The sequence below is a fragment of the Rhododendron vialii genome, chromosome 6a, assembly GCF_030253575.1.
Source record: "Rhododendron vialii isolate Sample 1 chromosome 6a, ASM3025357v1".
NCBI lineage: Eukaryota > Viridiplantae > Streptophyta > Magnoliopsida > Ericales > Ericaceae > Rhododendron > Rhododendron vialii.
The window spans coordinates 37,135,070-37,157,982 of record NC_080562.1 but is presented as its reverse complement, the minus strand read 5'-3'; the positions used below and the strand labels follow the sequence as shown (position 1 = coordinate 37,157,982).

General features: G+C 39.6%; 2 protein-coding genes across 10 annotated transcripts in view; one reads left to right on the top strand and one right to left on the bottom strand.

Annotated features, from left to right (window-relative positions):
• Nucleotides 1–16,041, top strand: part of LOC131331465 (alpha,alpha-trehalose-phosphate synthase [UDP-forming] 1) — a 28,159-nt gene extending 12,118 nt beyond the window's left edge. For all 8 annotated transcript variants that reach the window (XM_058365417.1, XM_058365415.1, XM_058365418.1 and 5 more), the window contains exons 8-18: nt 4,015–4,103; nt 5,282–5,330; nt 9,227–9,327; nt 10,362–10,549; nt 11,873–11,990; nt 13,323–13,502; nt 13,578–13,700; nt 13,774–13,861; nt 13,965–14,095; nt 14,205–14,303; nt 15,392–16,041. In XM_058365417.1, coding sequence (XP_058221400.1) covers nt 4,015–4,103; nt 5,282–5,330; nt 9,227–9,327; nt 10,362–10,549; nt 11,873–11,990; nt 13,323–13,502; nt 13,578–13,700; nt 13,774–13,861; nt 13,965–14,095; nt 14,205–14,303; nt 15,392–15,829 — 1,604 coding nt within the window. In that variant the 3' untranslated portion in view covers nt 15,830–16,041. The remainder of the gene's footprint in view (nt 1–4,014; nt 4,104–5,281; nt 5,331–9,226; nt 9,328–10,361; nt 10,550–11,872; nt 11,991–13,322; nt 13,503–13,577; nt 13,701–13,773; nt 13,862–13,964; nt 14,096–14,204; nt 14,304–15,391) is intronic.
• Nucleotides 16,042–16,934: 893 nt separating this feature from the next.
• LOC131331467 (trifunctional UDP-glucose 4,6-dehydratase/UDP-4-keto-6-deoxy-D-glucose 3,5-epimerase/UDP-4-keto-L-rhamnose-reductase RHM1) lies at nt 16,935–22,586 on the bottom strand. 2 transcript variants are annotated; one of them, XM_058365423.1, is made up of 3 exons: nt 22,306–22,586; nt 18,035–19,638; nt 16,935–17,685 (listed from the first exon to the last, which is right to left on the bottom strand). In XM_058365423.1, the coding sequence occupies exons 1-3, from the start codon at nt 22,352–22,354 to the stop codon at nt 17,233–17,235; spliced, it is 2,106 nt and encodes a 701-aa protein (XP_058221406.1). In that variant the 5' UTR covers nt 22,355–22,586; the 3' UTR covers nt 16,935–17,232. The 2 variants fall into 2 exon arrangements, with proteins under 2 accessions (XP_058221406.1, XP_058221407.1); XM_058365424.1 differs by having other exon boundaries at nt 22,390–22,575.
• Nucleotides 22,587–22,913: the final 327 nt, after the last annotated feature.

Here is a 22,913-nt window from a genome sequence, read left to right as displayed (position 1 = left end):
CAATTGGGATCATTGCAAGCTTCTTTATAGGACCTAGGCTCAAAATAAGTGTGAATGCGGGAAAGGAATGATTGATAAGAGGATGAGAAACAGGTATTAGTAAAGCCATATTTTACCGGTGGTTGACGATTGTCGCAAACGAGATACCGGCGGGCAGGCGGATCAGGATCCGCAGAGGCAGATTGGGGAGCAGCTGTAGAAGTTGGACGACGGGTGTAGACCTGGGTGATCGGAGCACGACGAGGTGATGCTGAGGGGGCTGTAGAAATATCAGATACTTGAAGAGTGGAGGTGTACTCTTCGGGAGGCACATCCATATCCATAGGAATCAATATGGATCAAGTCTTCTTTGGCTACTAGAGCAGTGCGAGGTGGAAGAGTAAAAATAGGGAAGACGCTCTAAGAAGACAACGTGCCTTGAAACATAAAGCTTTTTGGTCACAGGATCATAACACCGATACCCTTTTTGATTAATGCCATACCCTAAAAAAACACCTAAGACACAGCGGGTGCTGAGCTTAATGCGGTCTTTCTTGGGAAGGAGAACAAAACAGGTAGAACCAAACACTCGAAGAGGAGAGTAATTAGGAACCTGACCATAAAGCCGCTCATAAGGAGAGCTACCAGAGAGAAGAGGGGTGGGCATCCGATTCAGGAGATAGGCTGCAGTGAGAACAACTTCTCCCCAGTAACAAGACGGGACGGAGGAAGACAGGAGTAGAGACCGAGCAGTATTAAAAAGATGATGATGTTTTCTTTCAGCTCTACCATTTTGGGCAGGAGTGTCAGTGCAAGACGATTGGTGGATAGTCCCAAGCGAATCTAGGAATTTATGAAACTCTGAGAGTGAATATTCCCCACCCAAGTCAAACCGAAGAATTTTAACCGATGTAGAAAACTGATTTTGAACCATGGCATGGAAATTCTTATAAATCGTAAAGAACTCAGATTTGTGTGTCATGTATACCCAAGTATACCGACTAAAATCATCCACAAAAGAGACATAATAGACAAAACCACCTTTAGTAGCAACCGGATAAGGGCCCCATAAATCAGTGTGAACAAGCTGAAAAGGCGAAGTAGAAATAGAGGTACTTTTATTAAAAGGTAAAGCTGACATTTTTGCAAACTTACAACCACTGCATTCTGAAATATTACTGATTGAAATATGACCCAAATGACCTGACTTAACTAAAAGTTTTAGACGTTCACTAGACAGATGTCCTAATCTAGAATGCCAAAGATAAAACGGAGATGACTTATGATCTAAACAAAAAGATGATGCAGCAGTGGAAGAAGGTTTTATTGGAAGATGCAAGTGCTCCAAAAGATAGAGATCACCAACTCTACGGCCTGCCCTAATCTGCTTCTTGGAATCCCGATCCTGCACAACACAACCAGAGGAAGAGAAAACAATATCAAAACCAGAGTCGGATAATTGGCTGATTAAAAGTAGGCTCAAAGACAACTGAGGAACATAAAAGACATTAGGAATAGATAGTGAAGGTGCAGTAGAAGATAGAATGGAACCAATAGAAGCAACATGCATGGGAGAACCATTGGCTGTGGCAATACTAATAGGAAAAGCAGGTGGCACACAATTACTAAGAAGAGACATATCAGGAGTCATATGATGAGAAGAGCCAGAATCAAAGATCCAAGTGGTGGGTTGGATACCTGAGGTGGGAGAACCACGCAAACCTGAGTGAGTGGTAGTCATGGCAGAAGCTTGGGGAGAACCCCCTCGAATGGCTTCCATGTAAGCTTGAAACTGCTGAAATTGTTCATAATCAAACTCTGGAGGTGCACTACTGAAGGCTGGTGCTGCCAAGGCTTCAAGAGGGCGAGAATGCTGTTGTGGTGCCCGAGACTGATGCAGGGCGTGAGGGCCAGTCGACTGAGTAACATTTCGTCCCTTTGGCTTGGGACGGTTAGGGCATTGATGCTTCCAATGACCTTTCTGATGGCAATAGTTACACTCATCTTCAGGAATTTGAGGCCTTGGCTTGGCCGCAAATTGGACAGGATGAGATGCTGGAGTGGGTGAATGATGTGCCGGATATTGGCCAGATGGAGCAAATGGAGCAGCAAAGACAGATTGTAAGGGAGGTGCAAGATTAGCCACTTTGAACCGCGTTTCCTCAGCGATAAGCTCATGAATAGCACCATCTACTGAGGGCAATGGAGACCGATGCAAGATAGCCCCACGAAAAGGCTCAAACTGAGTTCGAAGGGCCATGAGAAACTGAACGAGTCGTAACTCCTCACGAAATCTGACATAACTATCAAGTAGCTGCAAATTTGAAGGTTCCATGAGAGCTAACCGATCCCAATAAGTAGTCATTTCGTTATAAAATTCTTGAATCGATTTATTGTTTTAGGTGGTATTTCGGATGGACATTTCAAGCTCATATCGTTTAGCAAAATTTGATTCAAGATACAGAGCTTGTAGATAATCCCAAACTTTCTTTGCTGTGTTATATTTCGAAAAATTCATTCCAATACTTGGTTCTACGGAGTTGTGAAACCAAGTCAAAATATGTGCATTCCCTGTGTTCCATTTTCCCAAGGCAGTGGCATACCCTGGGTCTTTTGGATCAGGAGGAGGTAGCGTAGAACCGTCTACGTATCCCCACATTTCTTTACCAACAACAAAAATTTTCATCACATGAGCCCAGTAGGAGTAGTTTTTACCGGTCAAACGAACACTAATAGCCTGATTTTTATCGCCAGACATGATGCTAACAGAGAAACGCAGTCAAAAAAGAAAACAGAATACCAGAGTACCAATCTGCCTTAGACTGGTTCGTCGGAGCTGTAACAGAGGTCGCCGGAGCTACTGCAGTGCCGGCAAGAGCTGCTGGAGGTTGTCGGAGTGTGGGTAGGTCACCGGCGGTTGGAGAGGGATGGGTGTCGACTGCTGTGGGTATTTCTTGTGATTTGGGTTGCTGAAAAACAGAGAGAGGGAACGATAGTAGCTAACAGAGGGAAAGAGATCTGAGGATAGAAGACTGATTGGAAAGCAGGTTAGGGTTTCGGAACCCGCTCTGATACCATGATAGAAAACAGAGAAACAGAGACGGAAAATACTAATGTTATTTCTGAATGAATTACAATGAGGTGAGTACACCTTTAAATAGAGTAAAGCTATGCCTAAGAAAGGAAGATTACAAGATTTGATTACGATATGATTACCCTATGATATGATTACGATATGATTACCCTGTGATTAAACTATGATTTGATTACGATACATGTCCTAAAATAGCATATTACAAGAAGATACAGAATATATATTCAAGATACAGAATATATATTCACAATGCCTTGGAGACAGAGACCCCATTTGAATCAATATACCTCCGCCCATGGGGGTGGTTGTAGTTGCGTGCTTTGCCTTGGCCACTAGAGAGAGAGATAAAATTAGGATTCCAAATGGCGGTATGGGGATAAGTCGGTAATACAGCCGATACATATGTAAAGATTAATATCAGATGTCCAGAATCCCATTATGCAACCATTTTGCCTTTACAAGGTAGCAAGCTTTGACTTGTCAAGGTGGTATTTCTTCGCTAATGTTGCTATTTTTCTTGCCCCAATTGGTATTTTTATTTAGGATATTTCCAGACATTTGTATATGGTAGTCCACTGGTCATTTGTCCATATTTCCCAAGAACATCTGATGTTTAATGACAATGTTCTGAGCTTCGCAGACATGCCACCTCTTGGTTTGATTCGGCAACTCTCTCTCTCTCTCTCTCTCTCTCTCTCTCTCTCTCTCTCTCTCTCGACTTTCTTGACTCCGACTGTTGAGCTTTACCTCCTTGGACTCACAGAAGCACATCATTCCTACAGATCATCATGTTGCTTTTTCTTCTGAAAACGTGTACATTTTATCAATGGCCATTTCTAATAACTTTCCCATGCCACTATACATTGTTGTTAACTGCATAAGAGTCTTTTTCTTGAATTTTGTTGTAGAATTTGCATTTCATTTGTTATGTATTTGCACAGATCAAAAACTTACAAGCCAGGTTCATGAAATTGTTGGACGCATTAATGGCAGATTTGGTACTTTGTCTGCTGTTCCAATACATCATCTGGTGAATCTTTTACTTTATCTATCACTACTTAATCTGCAAGATGTCTATAAATGTTTGATACGGTATTTCCCTGCTCGATGGATAATTTGGTAGGAAGGCTGTTAGTTTGCTCATAATTTCCTTTCTTGCGGTGTTATCCTCAACTTGGAGTACCCTGTTAAAGCATCCAACTCAAAACCAATTGGCAACAAACTCGTTTTGGAGGTTATAAATAACCAATGTGGTATAAACTCCAACATACCATTTATGAAAAACATGTATACTTGGCCAAATCAATTTTGGAACAACAGAATAGCTGTTGTAAGTGGTGCTTACTCAAACTTGTTTTGCATGCTTGTCTTCAAGTCAGTAAGGAGGAGGAGAATAAAATCTTGACCACAGTAATAAACATGTTTGATCAATTGTTTTTTAGGTGATATACCAAAATTACACACATAAGCCTTCTTCCCATGGATGTTGGTAATGTTGGACTCGTTTCTGGTCACTATCATATCAAGGATTTTGAAATCTCTAGTGCTTTGAAGAAATATTGACTATTTAGTTCAACTGATTGCCTAAATCTATAACATATGGCATATCCTTTTCTAGTCCATCCATAGTATACTTGTTTATAAACTGCTACTGTAAGGTTGAAAATGGAAATGCTTCTCTAAATGTACTTTAAAACGGCATTGCAAATTAGATTGAACCAATTGAATGCTTAGGAACAGAGTTATCTGGCTCTTTTCATATACAAGAACTAGACCAAAACACATCATGGATAAGTGTTGAAGTAGTTGATGTCAATCTTTTTGTTAACCCTTTCATGCCAGATTGGGTTCCGTGTTGTTCATTTGTCATTTACCCACTCCCCGTCTGTTAGTTGTCCTTACTTTGGCTAGATAACCTTTAGCGGTGCCAGTATTTGCATCTCCCTAAATGTCCTGTAGTGTTGCTGCTTTGCCACTCGCTTATGATAATTTTCCACATCAAAATAAATACCTTCAGATGTTCTGCGATCTGAATTCTTTGCTTCTATAAAAAACTCAACTATATCCTATCAGACTGACTTTGACTGTGACTAACGTTTGCAGCTTTATCTTATATCTGTGGCATGTGATCATCTGTTTCCTGTTCTCTCTTTAAGCATCTCAACTTCGGTATATTCTAGTACATCTAACACGAAATTTTCTGTGCAGGATCGTTCTCTTGACTTTTATGGATTGTGTGCACTCTATGCTGTTACTGGTACTAATTCCTTCACTTTAGTATGTAACTTAGCTTACCATGAATAGCAGGAATTTCACGCTCAAAATGTGTCTTACTTGACCTTTGCTCAAGCTATGTGAGATAGCTAGTGCAGTACAATAAAGAGACGATCATTGAATGAGGAAAGGTTGCTTAGCCTTGGGCTATATCATGTGTTGATCTCTCCACTCTCCTCGATCTACGTGGTCTCCTTCATTTTTGTCAATTTTAACAGCCGTGTCCTTGACCACGGAGTATTTATGAGTCAATTATATTTTGAACGATGAAAATATGAGTTATTTGTAGGGATGGCAACGGTGCGGTTCAGTTTGGTTATTGGCTAAACCAAAACCGAAATATATACCTAAAACCAAAACCGGCGGTTTTCAACCACGGTTACCAGTTCATTTTAAAACATTTAAGGTCTAATAGGGGTGGTGAATACCATTTCCCGAATTACTGTGAATCAATTGGGATCCTTCATGAGAAAACTGCGCCATGTACTCCACTGCAAAATGGAGTGGCTGAAAGAAAGAATTGGACTTCGACTGAGATGGTTAATGCAATGCTTAGCAATTCAATATTAAGTAGTGGTATGTGGGGCGAAGCCATACTTACTGCTGTTTATTTTTTGAATAGGATGCCTCTCAAAAAGTCTAATATAACTCCTTATGAGTTATGGAAAAGAAAGAAACCAAACCTAAGTTATTTCAGAATTGGGTTGTAGAGCAATTGTTAGATTGCCAAAACCCAAGAGGAAGACATTGGTGGAAAAGGAATTGAATTATCTTCTGATTTCCATTGTCACTTTGTCATCAATTATGCAGTTCCAAATTGCTACCATTGTACTTGATCACAAAAAGTCACGGGGATAAATGTAGTCTCATGTTCCAGCAGTCAGTCATGTTTTTCCATCTTTAGTCCCTTGAAAGCAAAAGCTGAGAGAACTGTTCTGTGAGGTCATTTTTAACGAGAAATTTGCAACCTTTTCTAAATATAGACATGCTCGTACTTGGTGCTGCCATGGTTTGGGTTGCGATGGGCTATGCTGAGGAATGTTATGGAACTGTTAATCGCTTGGAGAGGTGTTAGAGTTGGGAAGAGTAGACAGCGTGTTTGGGCTATGGTTCCTCTTTGCTTGATGTAGGTTATTTGGTGAGAGAGAAATTCAATGAAGGAATCGAACATTCGTTGGTTAGACTTAAAAGTTTTTTGGTGAATAGCTTGTGCTTCACCGCAACCTAACCTCTTAGAAAGGTTCACACCCCAAGCGTAGGGCTAGGTCGTTGAAAGCATAATAACCGGTAAGACCGGAATCGTTCCCACAGAGATAATCTTTATAGCTTGCTAGGATTTTTAGATGCAAGGGTTTGCGGCGTTTAGGCGGCCAACTTTTAATTTTCCTTTGAAAGGTGAGAAATACCCTTATGAAAAAGACTAGAAAATGAGTTTGGACTAAGAATTAAAGTGGCAAGGCCTAGAAGTTCTTTAACACCTGTAACGTAAGCCAATTAACTTTTCCCAATGAAACTCGGTTGATTCACACGGCAGAGGTTATCAACCGGAAAATTTAGCGGTGAAAGTGGTTAGACTTGATATAGAGTTTGAATAACAAGCTAAACACAAGGCGTGACATCGCTCCCGAAACCATGTGTGCAAGCACATGATCACCGGAGATTAACAATGCCAAGACTTGAATTCAAACTAAATATCAAGGTCATGAACTAGAAGCATAGTTTGGAAAGTGAGCAAGTTCTTTGGTTCTTTTGGCAAACACGAGCCGAGACATAGCTCTCGGAACCATGTGCGCAAGCACATGATCACCGGAGATTAACATTGACAAGTTTTGTTACATAAAGGGGCCAACTATGCACATTTACAAACCAAACCAAACCTCAAGTCTTAAGTTGAGAAAAGCAAAAGTAACCTAAATTATAAGGTGTTATTCACCCCATGGCCGAGCCTTAATGACTACTCACTCATAGTTAAAGAACAAGACATAGCATAGAAATAAGACATGATATTTAACCGATAAAAAAGGAAATAAACTTGATTTATAAGAAGATCCAAACCATAGCTACAACATTAATACATGAGAAAACATCAAAACACTTAAACTTACTTGAGTTGTTGAAGATTGAAAGCTTGAAAAACTAAGAACACAACATGGAAATCCTAGAAAGCAAGAAAAAGACTTAGGCCTAAAACTAACTATTGGCCATCCCTTCCATAAATGGCATACAAGCCTATTTATAGGGCTTATAAAATCAGCCTAACAATGGACAAAAATGCCCTCAAAATATCCCAAAAACATGCCTAAAGTAGAAACTTTCCATATATGGAAGGTTGAAAAATTCAGCAAAAAGGTGCTGGTCGAAGGGCATTGGTACCGGTACCTCAAAAATGAGGTATTGGTACCAATCCAACTGTCTTCCATTTCAACACCAAGGTACCGGTACCATATTATTGAGGTACCGGTACCATTGTCTGCAAAACTGCAAAACATGGCAGCTTGGCCTTTGAGCTCTTGTGATGTCCCGACGGCCCTCCGATACTTCGATACTCGATCAACGGGACTTGACGGAGGTGTGCCATGTGGCCTTGGTCTCTTGGATATCCTCAAGGGCCATCCTCGATGCATTTGCATTGCTTGCTAAGCTTTGGCATGCCCCTCGCCTTTCTTGACCACTGAGTGGCCTCCGGGGCTTCTTGAGGTACCGTTAGGTTCCGCTAGCAGAGAAATGGGTACCGGCGGGCACTTGGACACTTGGGTGCACCCCGATACATCCCTTGGCGCTCAAACACGCCTTATTAGCATGTTTTACCTGAAACATCCTCAAACAAACCTTACGTGCAATATCGCATAAAAACGACAACATATATGTACAAACACAACATACTAAAGGACTTAAGCACCAAGAATATGCATTATTGGGTGCTTATCTGCTTGTATGGCTGGGAGAAAAAAAGAATGTAATCCCTCTATTGATCAGTTTTTAAATTGGTTTGTACTTTTCAATTCACATGGTGGTGTATAGGGCCTTTTTGTCTTCGGCCTTTTTTGTATACGAATGGCATTCCCTTAATGCCTGTTTTCTAATATAATTACTTATAAAAAAAAATAGACATGCTTGTACAACTTACCTTGGATTATTTGGAAGGTGAAAGTACTTAAAAAGTTATCTTTTCATCAGGGAAAAAGAACCCGGTTTTAACCTCTATGTAGGAACTACATACTTATGGATTGGTAAAATCGTTCACTGCATCAAAATTAGTTGAAATTAATGGTAGTGACTAGCCATCTTTACGTGCCATAAAAGTTCCTGAGTAGTCATTTAGGGAGGTACTATTATACGGTCTTGGGTAGAACTCAATCCGGAAGGTAGACGATGAAGTGAGTGTCCTCACTCTTACATACCTCATATTACTTTGGTAGCTAGGCAATTTGGACTTCTTTTCACACCCTTCCTCATGTGCAGCGTGCTGACTCGACAGCCGTTGCCATATGCACGCACCTACCCATCCCTGGTGCCTTGCTGATACCATGTTACATGGTCTTGGGTATAATTCAACCCCAAAAGTTAGCTATTGAAGTGATTGTGCCCTCATCTTATATACTTCATATTTCTTTGGTAGCTAGGTGATGTGGGACTTCACTTCATAGTTACAACTTACAAATAAATTAGGAAGCTTCGCCTGAAACTGCCATCCAGTGGATTTTTGGGGAGTTTAGGGTCAAGGAACCTTCTAGTGCTGTGGTTTTAGAAGTAAGAGGAGAAATTTTATAGTTGTTACAAGCCAAAAGAGATACAAGTTACTTATATTCAAAAGTAGCTACTTCCAGGGTTCCTAGAAAATTTACTTGCTAATAACTTCCATTCCCTTTTCCTATGCAGATATAGCACTTGTCACATCTTTACGTGATGGAATGAATCTCGTCAGCTATGAATTTGTGGCCTGCCAAGATTCAAAGAAAGGGGTGCTCATTCTTAGTGAAGTAATTACCATTACCTTGTAATTATTGTTAGCCTTAATTTTTTTGCCGATTAGCTACAATATTACTTATGATTTTGGTTTGACGAGAAGTCAAATTAGTTGACTTTTTGAAGTCAAATAAGCTATGTGATAATGAGTTCTATCTCTTTTTGTCCTTGTCCTTGTCCTTTTTTCCCCTCAACTAAATGCAGTTTAGTGCTCAAGCAAAATTTCTTTGCAAGAGCTAACCATGACTATTGTCTGTTATTTTGGCTGACCTTTGGCTTTAGCTATTCTGACTATCCACTGCATTGCTCAATTACGATTGGCGTGCTGTTGTAAACTTTCAGTTTAATGCTCAACGTTCAATCGTCCAAAACCTCACTTATCAAAACTCTTAAATTCCCAGTTCGGACTGGAAACTTTTCTGGTTCTCTCTCTCTCTCTCTCTCTCTCTCTCTCTCTCCATTTTTTCCATTCAGTAATTCGAAGTTGTGGGAATTAGGTATCTGGCTATGACACACTTATGACTAGCTTTAAGACCAACTACTCGTTTTGTGACTATACTTCCAAATCTACAGTCACTTTTTCTTTAGGTTGTATGCTTTACTATTCCCTTGTAAAACGTTGTTGTAGTGGCTGATGCCCAGCAGTCATTGACAAAAGTTCTTCTATTTCACCACAAGAAATTTTGTGAGTGGTTGTTACTATAGTGGTAGAATTTTCTGTTCCAAAAATAGCCCAATCTTGAATGCTTGTAGGTGGTGCCTTCGCGGCATATTGGGCAGTATATGGTGACATTAAATGGAGCTCTGTGCTTCCAACAGAGTTCTGGAACTATTTATGCCACATGTTTTAAATTCTTCCTTCTTTTTTTTATCAGCTTTTTTAATTCTTCCCTTATGTGTACGGCTAGTAAGTAGTGCAATGACATGTTTTAGTCCTTGTTTTGTAGAGAACCGGACACTATGCAATTTGCGTAGTGTACGCTCCTCTCTTAATTAAGGTTTGCGGTTCCTGTTTCTCATATATTATCATTCTCTCTGCATTCTTTAGTTTGCTGGTGCTGCACAGTCACTGGGTGCTGGAGCAATTCTTGTGAACCCCTGGAACATAACCGAAGTTGCTGCTTCAATTGGCCAAGCCTTGAATATGTCAGCCGAGGAAAGAGAGAAGCGGCATCGGCATAACTTTGTGCATGTGACAAACCATACTGCTCAAGAATGGGCTGAAACTTTCGTAAGGTAGATCCTAGTATTTTGATATGAATTATGAGTTGAAAACTGAATACGGAATTTGTTTTTGTATCATGATTTCCTAGTTTGCTAACGTACAAGTTGGACGGCGTTCTATTCTAGCCATGCCATAATAATCGGTGGTGTCTTCTATTTGATGGATTAACGGTGAAGAAGTGAAGATTATGTAACAAAAAGTTGAATACCTTCAAAAGTTTTAATTCTTTAAGCAGGAACTGTGGCATGTAACGTACGTACAAGTCCTTTTCTTAACTCTCTCCCACACCACTTAACTGGGTACCTCTATAACTATTTGACGTTTAGAAAGTGTGTAGAACTTTTTCAGAACATCTAACATCCCACTCGACCAGCCCTTCCTGAATGACTTGAATTTGCTAATACTGTTTAGCGAAATCCAAAAGAACACCATTTAAACATTCAGTGTATCAGCTCTTCTCCTGCAAATTAACTTATCTATACATTCCTTGTAGTTAAATAGAATGTTAGGGATCAAACAAAAAAATTATGCAGCTTGTCAGAGTAGAGTCCAAGCTCTACAATTAGAAACACACTGCAGTTCTGACACCTCTCAAGTATTTGGTCAGGCGCCAGCATCAGCTCAAGTTCCCATTGCGCTATGAATCAGATTTCAGAAGGGGCTGGAAATGATTTTGGGCAAGAAATTCTTTATTGCGTTTCACCGTCAGTGAACTAGAAGATAGATCTTTTTTTCCTAAAACCATTCAGAAGACATGTAGTGAATTTGTCTCATATTGGATATATAAAATATGACCAATAGCTTGCAAGTTGATAGTGTGTTTAAAATGGATGACATGCTATCATCAGTGTTGGACCAAGAATGACATATAAGAAAACCGTCTCTTCCTGAATATGACAAAGTAAGTTGAGGATGAACAATTCAACTTGTGGGGTGTAATCCATGAGCTATAAAGATGATTTATCTTTCTGAGTAACTGAAATGGTTCAGGTATAAATCAGTATTTTGTTTTTCACTTTTTCTCGTGCTTTTATATTTTTTTCGATTATCAAAGCACCACTATTAGAAAAGAAGAGATGAAGTTCCTGTCCATCCTTGCCACTTCGGAAAGATGGTCTTGGAAATTATGCATCTGGGAATTAAGCTCGACTATAAGTGACTTGGGAGCCAGCAAGTCATAAAAGAAAATGCATAGGAACGATGTATGATAAGTCATGTACATTCTATATGACATATGTGCAGCTGTAAGTAAGGTACAACGTATCTTTATGTAATCAAATATTGTTTCCTCCGGATAACCCAGAATTTGAGCTACATGTTGTGGCTGTTTGCAGTGAACTGAATGATACTGTTGTTGAAGCTCAGCTAAGGATAAGACAAGCTCCACCTCCACTCCCAGTCAACCATGCAATCGAACATTACATGCAATCTAGCAATAGATTGCTTATACTGGTATTGTTTTAGACTGATTAATTTGAGTAATTTTATATAAGTGATATTATTAAAGGTTTCTGCAGCAACAAGTTGATTAGGAACTCCACTATTAATTGCTCGTGGTAACATTCTGGAAGATATTTAATTGAATCATCCCATGGATGGTCATTTGCTTCAAATCCTTTCATTCAGTAATTGTTTAGTTTGCTATGTTTAATTGCAGTAAATAACCTGAGGTTTCTAATTTCATTGTCTTAAGATAATATATGTTGTCTAATAGAAATTAACGATTATCAGTTGCAATGAGATACTTTGCTATTACTATATATAGAAGCCTACCCCTATCGATCCTTGATTCAGGACATGTGGCGTGGTGTACCGTGTTCCTGTTCCTCGTACAGGAACAATCCACGTTCTTGGTAAACCTTGGTCAAGACTGCATGCCTACATATATTCAACATCTGAAAGTAGTTCTGTCTGAATGTAATATCTATTCGAATACCCCCCAAGAACGGATTATCAACACCCTCCACCCAAAACCGAAAAGTCTTGCTATTTGCCCCCTGAATCTCCATGGTACATTGGCTTCTACAGAGTACATAGGCCTGACCATTTTGATAGACACGTTAAAAAGACTGCTCAACCTTGAGTCTCTCTATTGGGGAATGCGTACAACGCCGATGACGTGTCCCGTAAGGGACTCGTAGTCATAGATATGACCTGCTTTGACTACATTTGAGAGACTACATTATGCAAAAATGGGAACTATGTTGATTTGCACATATTAAGAATGTGACGTGTCTTTGAAAGTGGACTGTCTATTAATTTATCAAAATATGGTCTTGTGGAAGTGACTTGGATAAATACAAACTTCCCTATGAAAGTATTTGGGAAAGGTTTTGGAACTGCTGTATGAAGTTCTAATCACATTAAAAATTCAAGTAAATGGCTTCATGGGCCAGTTTGTACCATTCATGGTTGGGGTCAGCCACTTATGCTGTGTCAAGTGATGTCACCACTCACGAGTCTGTCAAGCCAAAAGCATGAGAAGTTCAATCAAACCTAATTGAACAAAATAGTATTCTCTGAGCTATATTTTCTTTCTTTAATTTTGACAAATTTACATGTACTCCTGATCTCTTGTTAATTATGTACACAAGTTGTCAAGCATAACTACATGAGCTATTTGAGATCCCAACTCTGTTCAGTGGCATACATTACTGCTTTCTCATCTTCATGATATGATTTCCTATGGCTTGGAAAGGCAGTAGGCACTTATGTCTTTCCCATCGCATGACTTACCATGTGTTATTTATAATTTTACTCTTTCATCTGGGCTGTTGTCTTCAGGGATTCAATGCGACTTTAACTGAAGCAGTGGACACTCCGGGAAGAAGAGGAGGACATCAGATTAAAGAAATGGAACCTAAATTGCATCCAGATCTAAAAGAACCTCTAACAGCGCTCTGTAGTGATCCGAAGACAACTGTTGTTGTCCTCAGTGGAAGTGGCAGAAAAGTCTTAGATGATGTATCTCATCTTGTTCAATTTCTGTCTTCTTTTCTATGCCTTGTATTTCCAATTCTGAAGTGAGTGCTTTCGCAGAACTTTCGTGACTACAATATGTGGCTAGCAGCAGAGAATGGGATGTTTCTTCGCTTTACAAAGGGAGAATGGATGACAACAATGCCAGAGCATTTAACTATGGAATGGGTAGATAGTGTTAAGGTGCGTGCTGATGCCTTTCCGATTTGTATCTTTTCAGATTCCTCATTTCTGATGCCTTTTGACATTTTCTCAGCATGTTTTCGAGTATTTTACGGATAGAACACCCCGATCCCATTTCGAACCACGCGAAACTTCACTTGTATGGAATTATAAGTATGCAGGTACCTTCTTTTCATTCAGTTTCCTCATCCAAGAATGTCATTGGACATCTCTACTCATTGTAGATCCCTTTCATTGGTTTATGTCATTATATTGCACTTCTAGATGTCGAATTTGGGAGACTGCAAGCCAGGGATATGCTACAGCATCTTTGGACTGGCCCAATTTCAAATGCATCTGTTGATGTTGTGCAAGGTAGCCGTTCTGTGGAGGTGCGAGCAGTTGGTGTAACAAAGGTGACTAGATTCCATGTCATACTGGTGTTCAAATTATCTGAATGTCTATGTTGTACTACTCTACAGAGGGTGTATACGCTACCTATTTCACAGTTTCTGCTTCATGCAGGGAGCGGCAATTGATCGGATATTGGGAGAGATAGTTCACAGTCAATCCATTTCTACTCCAATAGATTACGTCCTATGCCTTGGACATTTTCTAGGCAAGGTATAGTGTTTTTCTCAACTTGAATTCGTGTAGAGCTTTTCTTACATGTTTCAGTGATGCTTTTCCAGAAACATGAAGTTAAGAGAGAGTTCACGACTAGTCGAGTTATCCTTCAATATTCTATATAACAATAACTTGCTAGTTATCATATTGAACTGGAAGTTGTTTTAGTCGGTATAGAGGGGTAGAATTGCCATCTACTTACACATTTAGAGGTTGCATTATCACTAGGGTGTATTACAGACGGAGTATGCCTATTTACCATTATGTCTTCTCTACACATTCTTGGTACCTTTCAAAGCAGATCTGTTTACGGGCACGTGTTTTAGAAGCGTTCGTGTTGTCAATGTATACATCTACCATTTTTCGTGATAGCAAACAAGTGTACTGAATTTGGGGAAGATTGTAAACAATGGAGTTTCAACCCAACTCAACTATACTGTTCATGATACATCATATGTTAGATGACCATGGCAGTTACTGAACAAAAACCAACCATAATTTTTTGTCATGAGGGTAATGCAACACTATCATTTTGTTTTTGCTCAATTGTTGCACAAAACGATTGGTTGCTTTTGGTCCTCAGTAGTTTTTTAGTCATTGAACCAAGTCAATTTGTCCATTGCCCTAACCTGCTCTGAGGCCAGTAAGTCTATGACACCAACATTTGCATATTACCTAACCTTATCCTACTCTACGTTTAATTCCTTCCTCCAGAGTCCAGACCTTGTTTCCTAATTTTTTGTTTCAGCAGATCGAAATCCAGGAATTGGAATTTATCAATCTTATTGAACGAGACACACATCTGTATATTAAACACACGTGTGCATGCACAATGAACATAAGCAAACCTGTGATAAAAGTGAAGTTTGCTAGGAAAATAATATGAAAACAACAGAAATGTAATAAGGAAATTCCACATTTCCCGCAAAGAGCAAAAGGAAGGATTTGTAAAAGATAATGTAGATAGGTATTAAGATTGTATTGTCGCTGGTTTTAGGGTATCTAAAAGTGCAAAGAGAATGTAATGTTGCCTTAATACAAAGCAATTATCTTACCGATTCTAATAAATCTTATCTTTGCTTCAGGATGAAGATGTGTACACATTTTTTGAGCCAGAGCTTCCTTCTGACACAGTAGGTATGCCAAGAACCAAGGTAACTGATGCATTCAAGATACCGGGGGAGAGAAGGCCCCCTCTGAAGCTTCAAGCTGCTACTAACAAAAGTGGCTCCAAATCATCATCTCACTCTCATAGTAATAAGGCTCGAGTACCGCAGGTGCAGCCAAATGGTGCTGAGAAGAAAGCCAACAACAATCATATCTGTGGAAGTGGGAATTGGCGGCGGCCCTCGCTGCCGGAAAAGACTTCTTGGAACGTGCTTGATCTCAAGGGGGAGAATTACTTCTCTTGTTCTGTTGGGAGGACTCGAACCAATGCTCGGTATGTACTTGGATCATGCGACGAAGTCGTCGCCTTTCTCAAGGAACTTGCTGAGGCATCACCATCATCTGTCTCAAACTGATCAGCAAAACACCACTCAGCATTTTGCTTCATGATTTCGTATTAACCTAGTTGACTGCCTTGTTCTCACATTTTCTGTAGACATATTTGATCAACAATTCATAGTGCTATTAGAAATGTGTTGTAGATAAATCGTTTGAACTTTGAACATCGATGTTTGTCGCTCGAGATTCCTTTTCTGGTATATAATCCATCAAATTCGGTTCTATTGAACTATTATTTATGGGGAAGTAGTATACCATGTATGTCGTGGAAGAAATTCTAGGATTGTATGATCCATAGCCGTATCTTCCTTCGTGCATAACAGTTTCCTCTCTCTCTCTCTCTCTCTCTCTCTCTCTCTCTCTCACACACACACACACAAATCTTTAATCTTGCCGTATTATTCGAGTCTCTTCCGATTAGCGATTGACCATGCCAAAAAATGTCTTTGTGAAACTAGGTATACGGACCAACTTATGATCGTTTTGATTATTTCGAATACTCGTGGCCCTGTAGTTAGCGACCAATTAAACATCTAGTGACCCTATGGGTATTTTTGCTTGTAGTTGTGATACAACCTACCAGTTTGGAGAAGTAAGCCCATTGCTTGCCATCATAATCCCACTCGATCAATCGCTCAGAGTTTTTTTCAATAGGGGAGTAACTATTTGTTTAGTTTCTCCAATAAGGAAAAAGTTCTAATCAAAACTCAAATTACTGATGCTAGTAAACAGAGCGCCAATCCTATCTTCTCTCTGTTTCCCCATATTTTAAAAGTGCATTTTTTACAGTTAAGTCTCCGAATTGTTTGGTGCAACTGAACATTTTCTTTGGCACTCGTAGCACACAGTGAGACTACGCCCGGGCGGGTTGTGGACTAGCCTATCTGCATCCATTTTGAGACGAAAAAAGAAAAGAAAAAAAAGAAGCAACAGTACATATATTAAAAATCATTCTTCTAAGGTGCGGAACCTTTGACCCTTCTTGATTAGGATAAAAGCAATACAAACCCCCTTTTTTTAATCATGATATGACCCTCAACCCATTCAAATTTTCAGTGATTCTCCATATAAATCCAGAAGACGAGAGCTTACTTCAATACATAAACAAATTTATGACACGAATTAAACAACAAACAAATTCATATGATAACCCAAAGTTACACCACAGCAAGGTCGCGGATGACGACGAACTTCTATAGAGCTATTTCATAGGATCCTTGTATAAAGGAATCAAAGCTCTATCTAGAAAACCTGAACACAAAACATCTTATAGGGCCATCCCAGATCGCGCTCTTGATTCATGGTAACGATAACAATGCATAGCGACGAAAATAGACTAACCTAAACTGAAATGGAAACCATATTGCCTAAGTGGAAATGCAGACAATCATACCAGAGGTCAACAGTATAACGAAAACGATTAAGCCGCGGAGGTTTTCTTGTTGGGTTCGAACACATACTTGATCAAGGACTCCTTGATAGAAAGCAATTCAGGGAATTCTTTCTTCAACTTAGAAGCATCCATCTCATTGTTGCTCCGCGGGGCGACTATCACCTTGGCTTGCTCTTCTAGCGTGAAGTTGGCCCACTTGAAGCCTGGATCAATGTATTCTTTGTACATCTCCAGAATCTCGTTGTGGCTCACGACACCAGGGTTTGTAAAGTTCCATATGCCCCTGAGGTTACGTTTGGCCATTTCGACTGAGATCGGCAGAAGCTCATCCAAGATGGTCATGCTGTTTGGAATGTTGACAACTTTGTTATAACGGCTAATTTTGGTAATGAAGTTGCGAGGATTGTTGAGGTCTGAAGATATAGGCATTCGGACTCTGAGGGTACACACGTTGTCATATTCTTTCAAGAGCTCCTCAACCTAGTTCAAATATAAAACAATATACATGAGTTCCAATAGCAAATAAGATCAAAAATTTCAGAACCCATTATTTTTAAAAAACTAGTTCTGAAAACTTGGACACCTACTTTATTGAAACGGTGGTAAAAAATATGGAAACACATTTTTGATGTTCTGTTAAAAATATGATATTCTCCAAGACAAATCAGAAACCCGTTTCATAAACCATCAAGAAACATGTTTTCTGTATTTTCAGAAAATGAAACCAGAAAAAAGATTCTGAAAACGGAAACCAATGATGGCTATGAGCCAAAGAACTAACTGCTTTTGCCGAATGGTGCCCAAATAAAAGCAAAAAATGTTAAGTTACCATGGCCTTCGTCTTTGAATAGAAAGAACCGGTGAAATTGGGGGTGTCTTCCTCCTTGAACCCAATGCCAGAACCCTCTGGATGATTAGCATCATATTCAAATATGCACCCAGTAGCAAAATTCATCATCAGAAGTCCATGCTCTCTGCAAACATCAGCCAAGGTAAGGGTACCGGCAACATTAGCGCGTATTGTTTCTGTTTTATGAGTTTCGCACCAATCAACATTTGGCCTTCCAGTCACACCGGCAGCATTGAAAACATGGGTGGGCTTAACACTCTGAATATCTGCCAAAAGTAGTGACCGATCCTCCAGACGCCCCTTTCCATACTCGTAAACAATTCCTTGTTTCTCACATATCTTCCCAAGTAAACCACCAAGCCACCCCGTCCTTCCATAAATCAAGAATTTCAAGGGCGGTTTTCTAGGAGAGCCGCTGCTTTTGGAGACCGGTACCACCATCTTGGTCTGATTTTGAGATGCGCTTGAATATGGAGAGGACCCATCATTGCACTTTTCAGCTCCGTCAAAATGCCTTTCGATTCCGCCGGGCATCATAAGTGTTCTAGGGTGAGGAAGCAATGCTCCAGAGACATCTCCCCACCAATCGGGATTATTTATATACCAGTCCATGGTTATCTTCAACCCTTCTTCCCACCTAGTCCTTTCCGACCACCCCAAGTTCTTCAACTTCTCGTCATCAAGAAAATACCTTTGATCATTAAACGGTCTATTCTCCACAAACTTAATGCTCGTTTCTGGATCCATAGAGAAAAGTTTGCATACATCCGTGGCTACATCAATTACTCTCCTTTCCTTTTTCGTCCCTATATTGTAGACATGACCAACTTCTCCTTTGTGAAGAATGACTTCAAATGCCTCGGCAACATCCTCGCAGTACAGATAGCTCCTGACATTAGAACCATCCCCGTGAATCGGAAGAACCTTCCCTTGCATGGCTAAGAGGATAAACTTCGGGATTAGTTTCTCAGGAAATTGATTTGGGCCATAAACATTGTTTCCACGGGTCGTTATCACAGGTAACCCATACGATCTCCCATAGGCCATAACAAGCATTTCTGCACCAGCTTTTGTTGCGGAGTAGGGATTAGTAGGAAGGAGTTGGGAAGCTTCATGGTTTCCCACCACAGCATCTTCATCAGTCTCTCCATAGACCTCGTCAGTGCTCACATGGATGAACCTTCTAATTTGGCCAGTGACTTTGCATGCTTCTAGAAGAACATGGGTTCCATAAATGTTGTTTTTGGTAAACTCAAAGCTGTTACCAAAGGAGTTATCGACATGGGTTTGGGCTGCAAAGTGCATTATTGTGTCGATAGATTCAGTGATGAGGAGGAAGTTGACGAGGTCAGCACTTGCAATGTCCCCCTTAACAAACTTGAAGTTGGGAGATGATCGAGCAGGAAGTAAATTCTTGAGATTTGAACAGTAATCGAGTTTGTCGAGCACGACAATCTTGTAGTCAGGATAGTTCCGGATAAGCCGGTTAGCAACATGAGATGCAATGAATCCAGCAGCCCCAGTAATAAGGATGTTCTTTGGGGTATATTCAGCCATATTAGAGAAGCCTCTATTTACAGAATCTGCAAAATATACCAAAAACCAGAAACCTATGAACTTTCAGAATTCCATGAGATTAGATTTAGTATGGTGAGAGTAATAACTCCATGAAGCAGAGTATAAATCTTACCCCGAAATGAAATTAAAGTAGAAACTAAAGCAATTACTGAGGAGCTCTAATCCTAAATATATACAAAATAAGGAGAAAAGATAACTTAAAATAAATATAGGAAACACGTGAATTCTTTTTGGCGCTGTAATCAAGGTTGTCGAAATGGGATACCTTCCACAGTGCCGTGTTTCCTTTTTTTTTTTGTCGCTCCCCATTTGTATCCTATCCAGGTATGCATTGCGTAAAGTGGAATATGTGAATAAGAGTAAGAGCAACGCTACACACACAACTTGAAAATGCAACTCCGGACACAATCGTGACTCGAAACCTTCAATGCACATGGGTCCACATGTATCGAACGGCTCCGGACACAACTGTGTCTAGAGTTGTGCTTTAACGGCGTGTGCGGAGGCTTTCTATAAGGGTACATATGAGTTTAAAAAATTAAACAAATAGAGTACAATGTAAAATGCAAACTCTATTGCATCTATTAATAATTTTTGATAGATGCAAATTTTATGTCTGCAACCATATAATATGGTTTGGTTGCAGAAGTTATGGAATCATGTGTCGCGCATCACATCATGGGTTCTATGGGAATAGGAATAATATTTACTCTAAGAGTGAGATACGTTCAGATAAAGGGAAGGAAGCCAGGATTTATCCAGTAGTATATCTAGCATACTAAAACTAACAAACAAAAAATTATCAAATTGCCTATTTTGATTTAAAAAGTTATGACAGCTAAAGTCAACAATGGAATTTTAAAATCTGTGTATTTGCTTACGATATTATTTGTACACCAATCAGTGACCCATTCAATTGTCTTTGGGGAGAATAATAGCCAACTTAACATGAATTCATTGAATTGTATCTAACGGATAACACGCTGACTACGTCACATAATGCACATGTGAGAGCGTGAGCTTGAAAGTGTCTTATGTGACTAAGCGTGTGAATGACACAATGCATAAAGAAACAAAATGAAGAAAGAACAAAAAAAAGGTGAAAAGAGTCCGTCCCAGATTGGTACTAAGAACATTTCTGAAATGTCTTAACACACCTATGACTCTCTTAATGCACTGGAAAACTTGCTTCATAAAATTGGATGTGGTGAGGTTTATTTAGCAGAACCCACAGGCCACAGGTTTACATGTTAAAAAAAACAAGGGCTATCTTTTGCTACACGTCCTTTTGTGCTTCAATTCTATGATGTTAATGGTAGGCTTTTGAAGAAGTGGGGTGGTTCTGGTCACACTTGGCCCCATCGTTTCAATGTCCTAGGTAAGATACATAACGTATCGTAACATTTTTCCAAGCAAAAGATACATATCAATTCTAACTCTAAACGGACCGAATCGTAAGATACGTATCGCCTTTCATTAAACTTCAATAACACTGGTTGTGAAACAAACCATAAACTAAAATCAAATCAGCTGAGGGCAACATTATAGAAAAGAAAGACAACTAAAACAAAACACATAAACAAGTAGATGGTCATTAGCTCTCAATTCAACTCAAAGCATTGTGAGTCTTGTGACAGAGTAATCCGCCAAAGAAATTTAGAAAAACTTAAACGATAATCATTTGCATTTTAAATCTTTCCACTCACAATCTCAAGTAAACAATGAAAAACATATAATCCAACAAAATCTATATAATTCAAGTGACGGATTCCAACCAATTGAAAGGATATTTTCTCATCAATCCAGAGGTCATTTGGATTCCATTATAAATTTCGATTCTGAATATCTTATTTCAAATTAATGGAACTACAATAGCCCCCACAAAGCAAACTGGGCTCATTAAAACTAAGTCAATCGCTGCACAGCTCCAATTCTAAATACTCCCCCCTTTTTCTTTTCTTTTTTGACTCAGGTGTTCGGGCCAACTTAACTGCACGTCAACTAATCCTCCGGCCAATCCTACCATCCACTAGCAAGGGGCCAATGTGAACTGACCCCAAAGGAGTTGAACCTTGACATTTTGGGAGGGATGGAACTACAATAGCCCCACAAAGCAAACTGGGCTCATTGAAACTGAGTCAATCGCTGCACAGCTCCAATTCTAAATACTCCCCCCTTTTTCTTTTCTTTTTTGACTCAGGTGTTCGGACCAACTTAACTGCACGTCAACTAATCCTCCGGCCAATCCTACCATCCACTAGCAAGGGGCCAATGTGAACTGACCCAAAGGAGTTGAACCTTGACATTTTGGGAGGGAGCAACACCCTAAGACTCAGCCGTTGACCACCGGATCAAATTCTAGAATACTCCGTTCATCATCTATCTATATCATTATAAAAGGTGTCTAGGAAATGAAGTAGTAGAACAGAACAATCAGTGCACAAACAACTGGAAATTTCCAGATCCGACACTTAAATGCAGAAAGTACACAAACCCATCGTAAAGATTCGAGGCTTTTTCACATGAATAGTATATACATTTAACAGATCTAAAGTGAATTCGTCAATGGTCTTCCAGTGTGATCAATTTCACAAGCTTTCAAGAATCAAGAATTGAACAAAAAAGCTAGTGAAGCAGTCTACAGATCTACAAAAGCAAAATTCAAGAAGTACCCAGATAGCAAACGACTTCAATCAGCACAGAATTTAAATTGCGATGCATAAAACACGATTACAAGCGTAGTTGGATCGACTTACGGATTGGGTTCGGACCAGGATCAATCGGTATAGAGAGAGAGAGAGAGAGAGAGAGAGAGTAAAGGAGACTTGAGAGAGAAGAACAGGGGACTAGAGGGAGAGAAAATCTCTCGGGGAAGCAATGATTGTTGCGAGAAGGGAGGAGAGGAGGCGCCTAAATATATACAGGAATGGACGTAGGTACTACTCCATATACGGGACGGGTAGTTGGTGTGCTGTAATGAACGGTGATGTCCATTCCATTTTGTGAGAGAGAGAGAGAGAGAGGACAGCCGTGGGAGGTTGAAATACGGAAATGCCCTTTCGACAGTTGGATTTCATTATTATACTTTTCCACGCGGTTTTTCGTTTCTTTCTGGAGCGGGTTGTTGTTGGTTCATAAAAGCGGTGCACAACTGAGGGCCCCTTTTCCAAATTTTTCCTAGATTTTTCGACACGATTTTTAAAAAAAAAGAAATTTGAGTTAATTTTTATAGTAGTATTATTTTCTGGTTAATTGGAAGAATTAAAAAAGTAAAAAAATA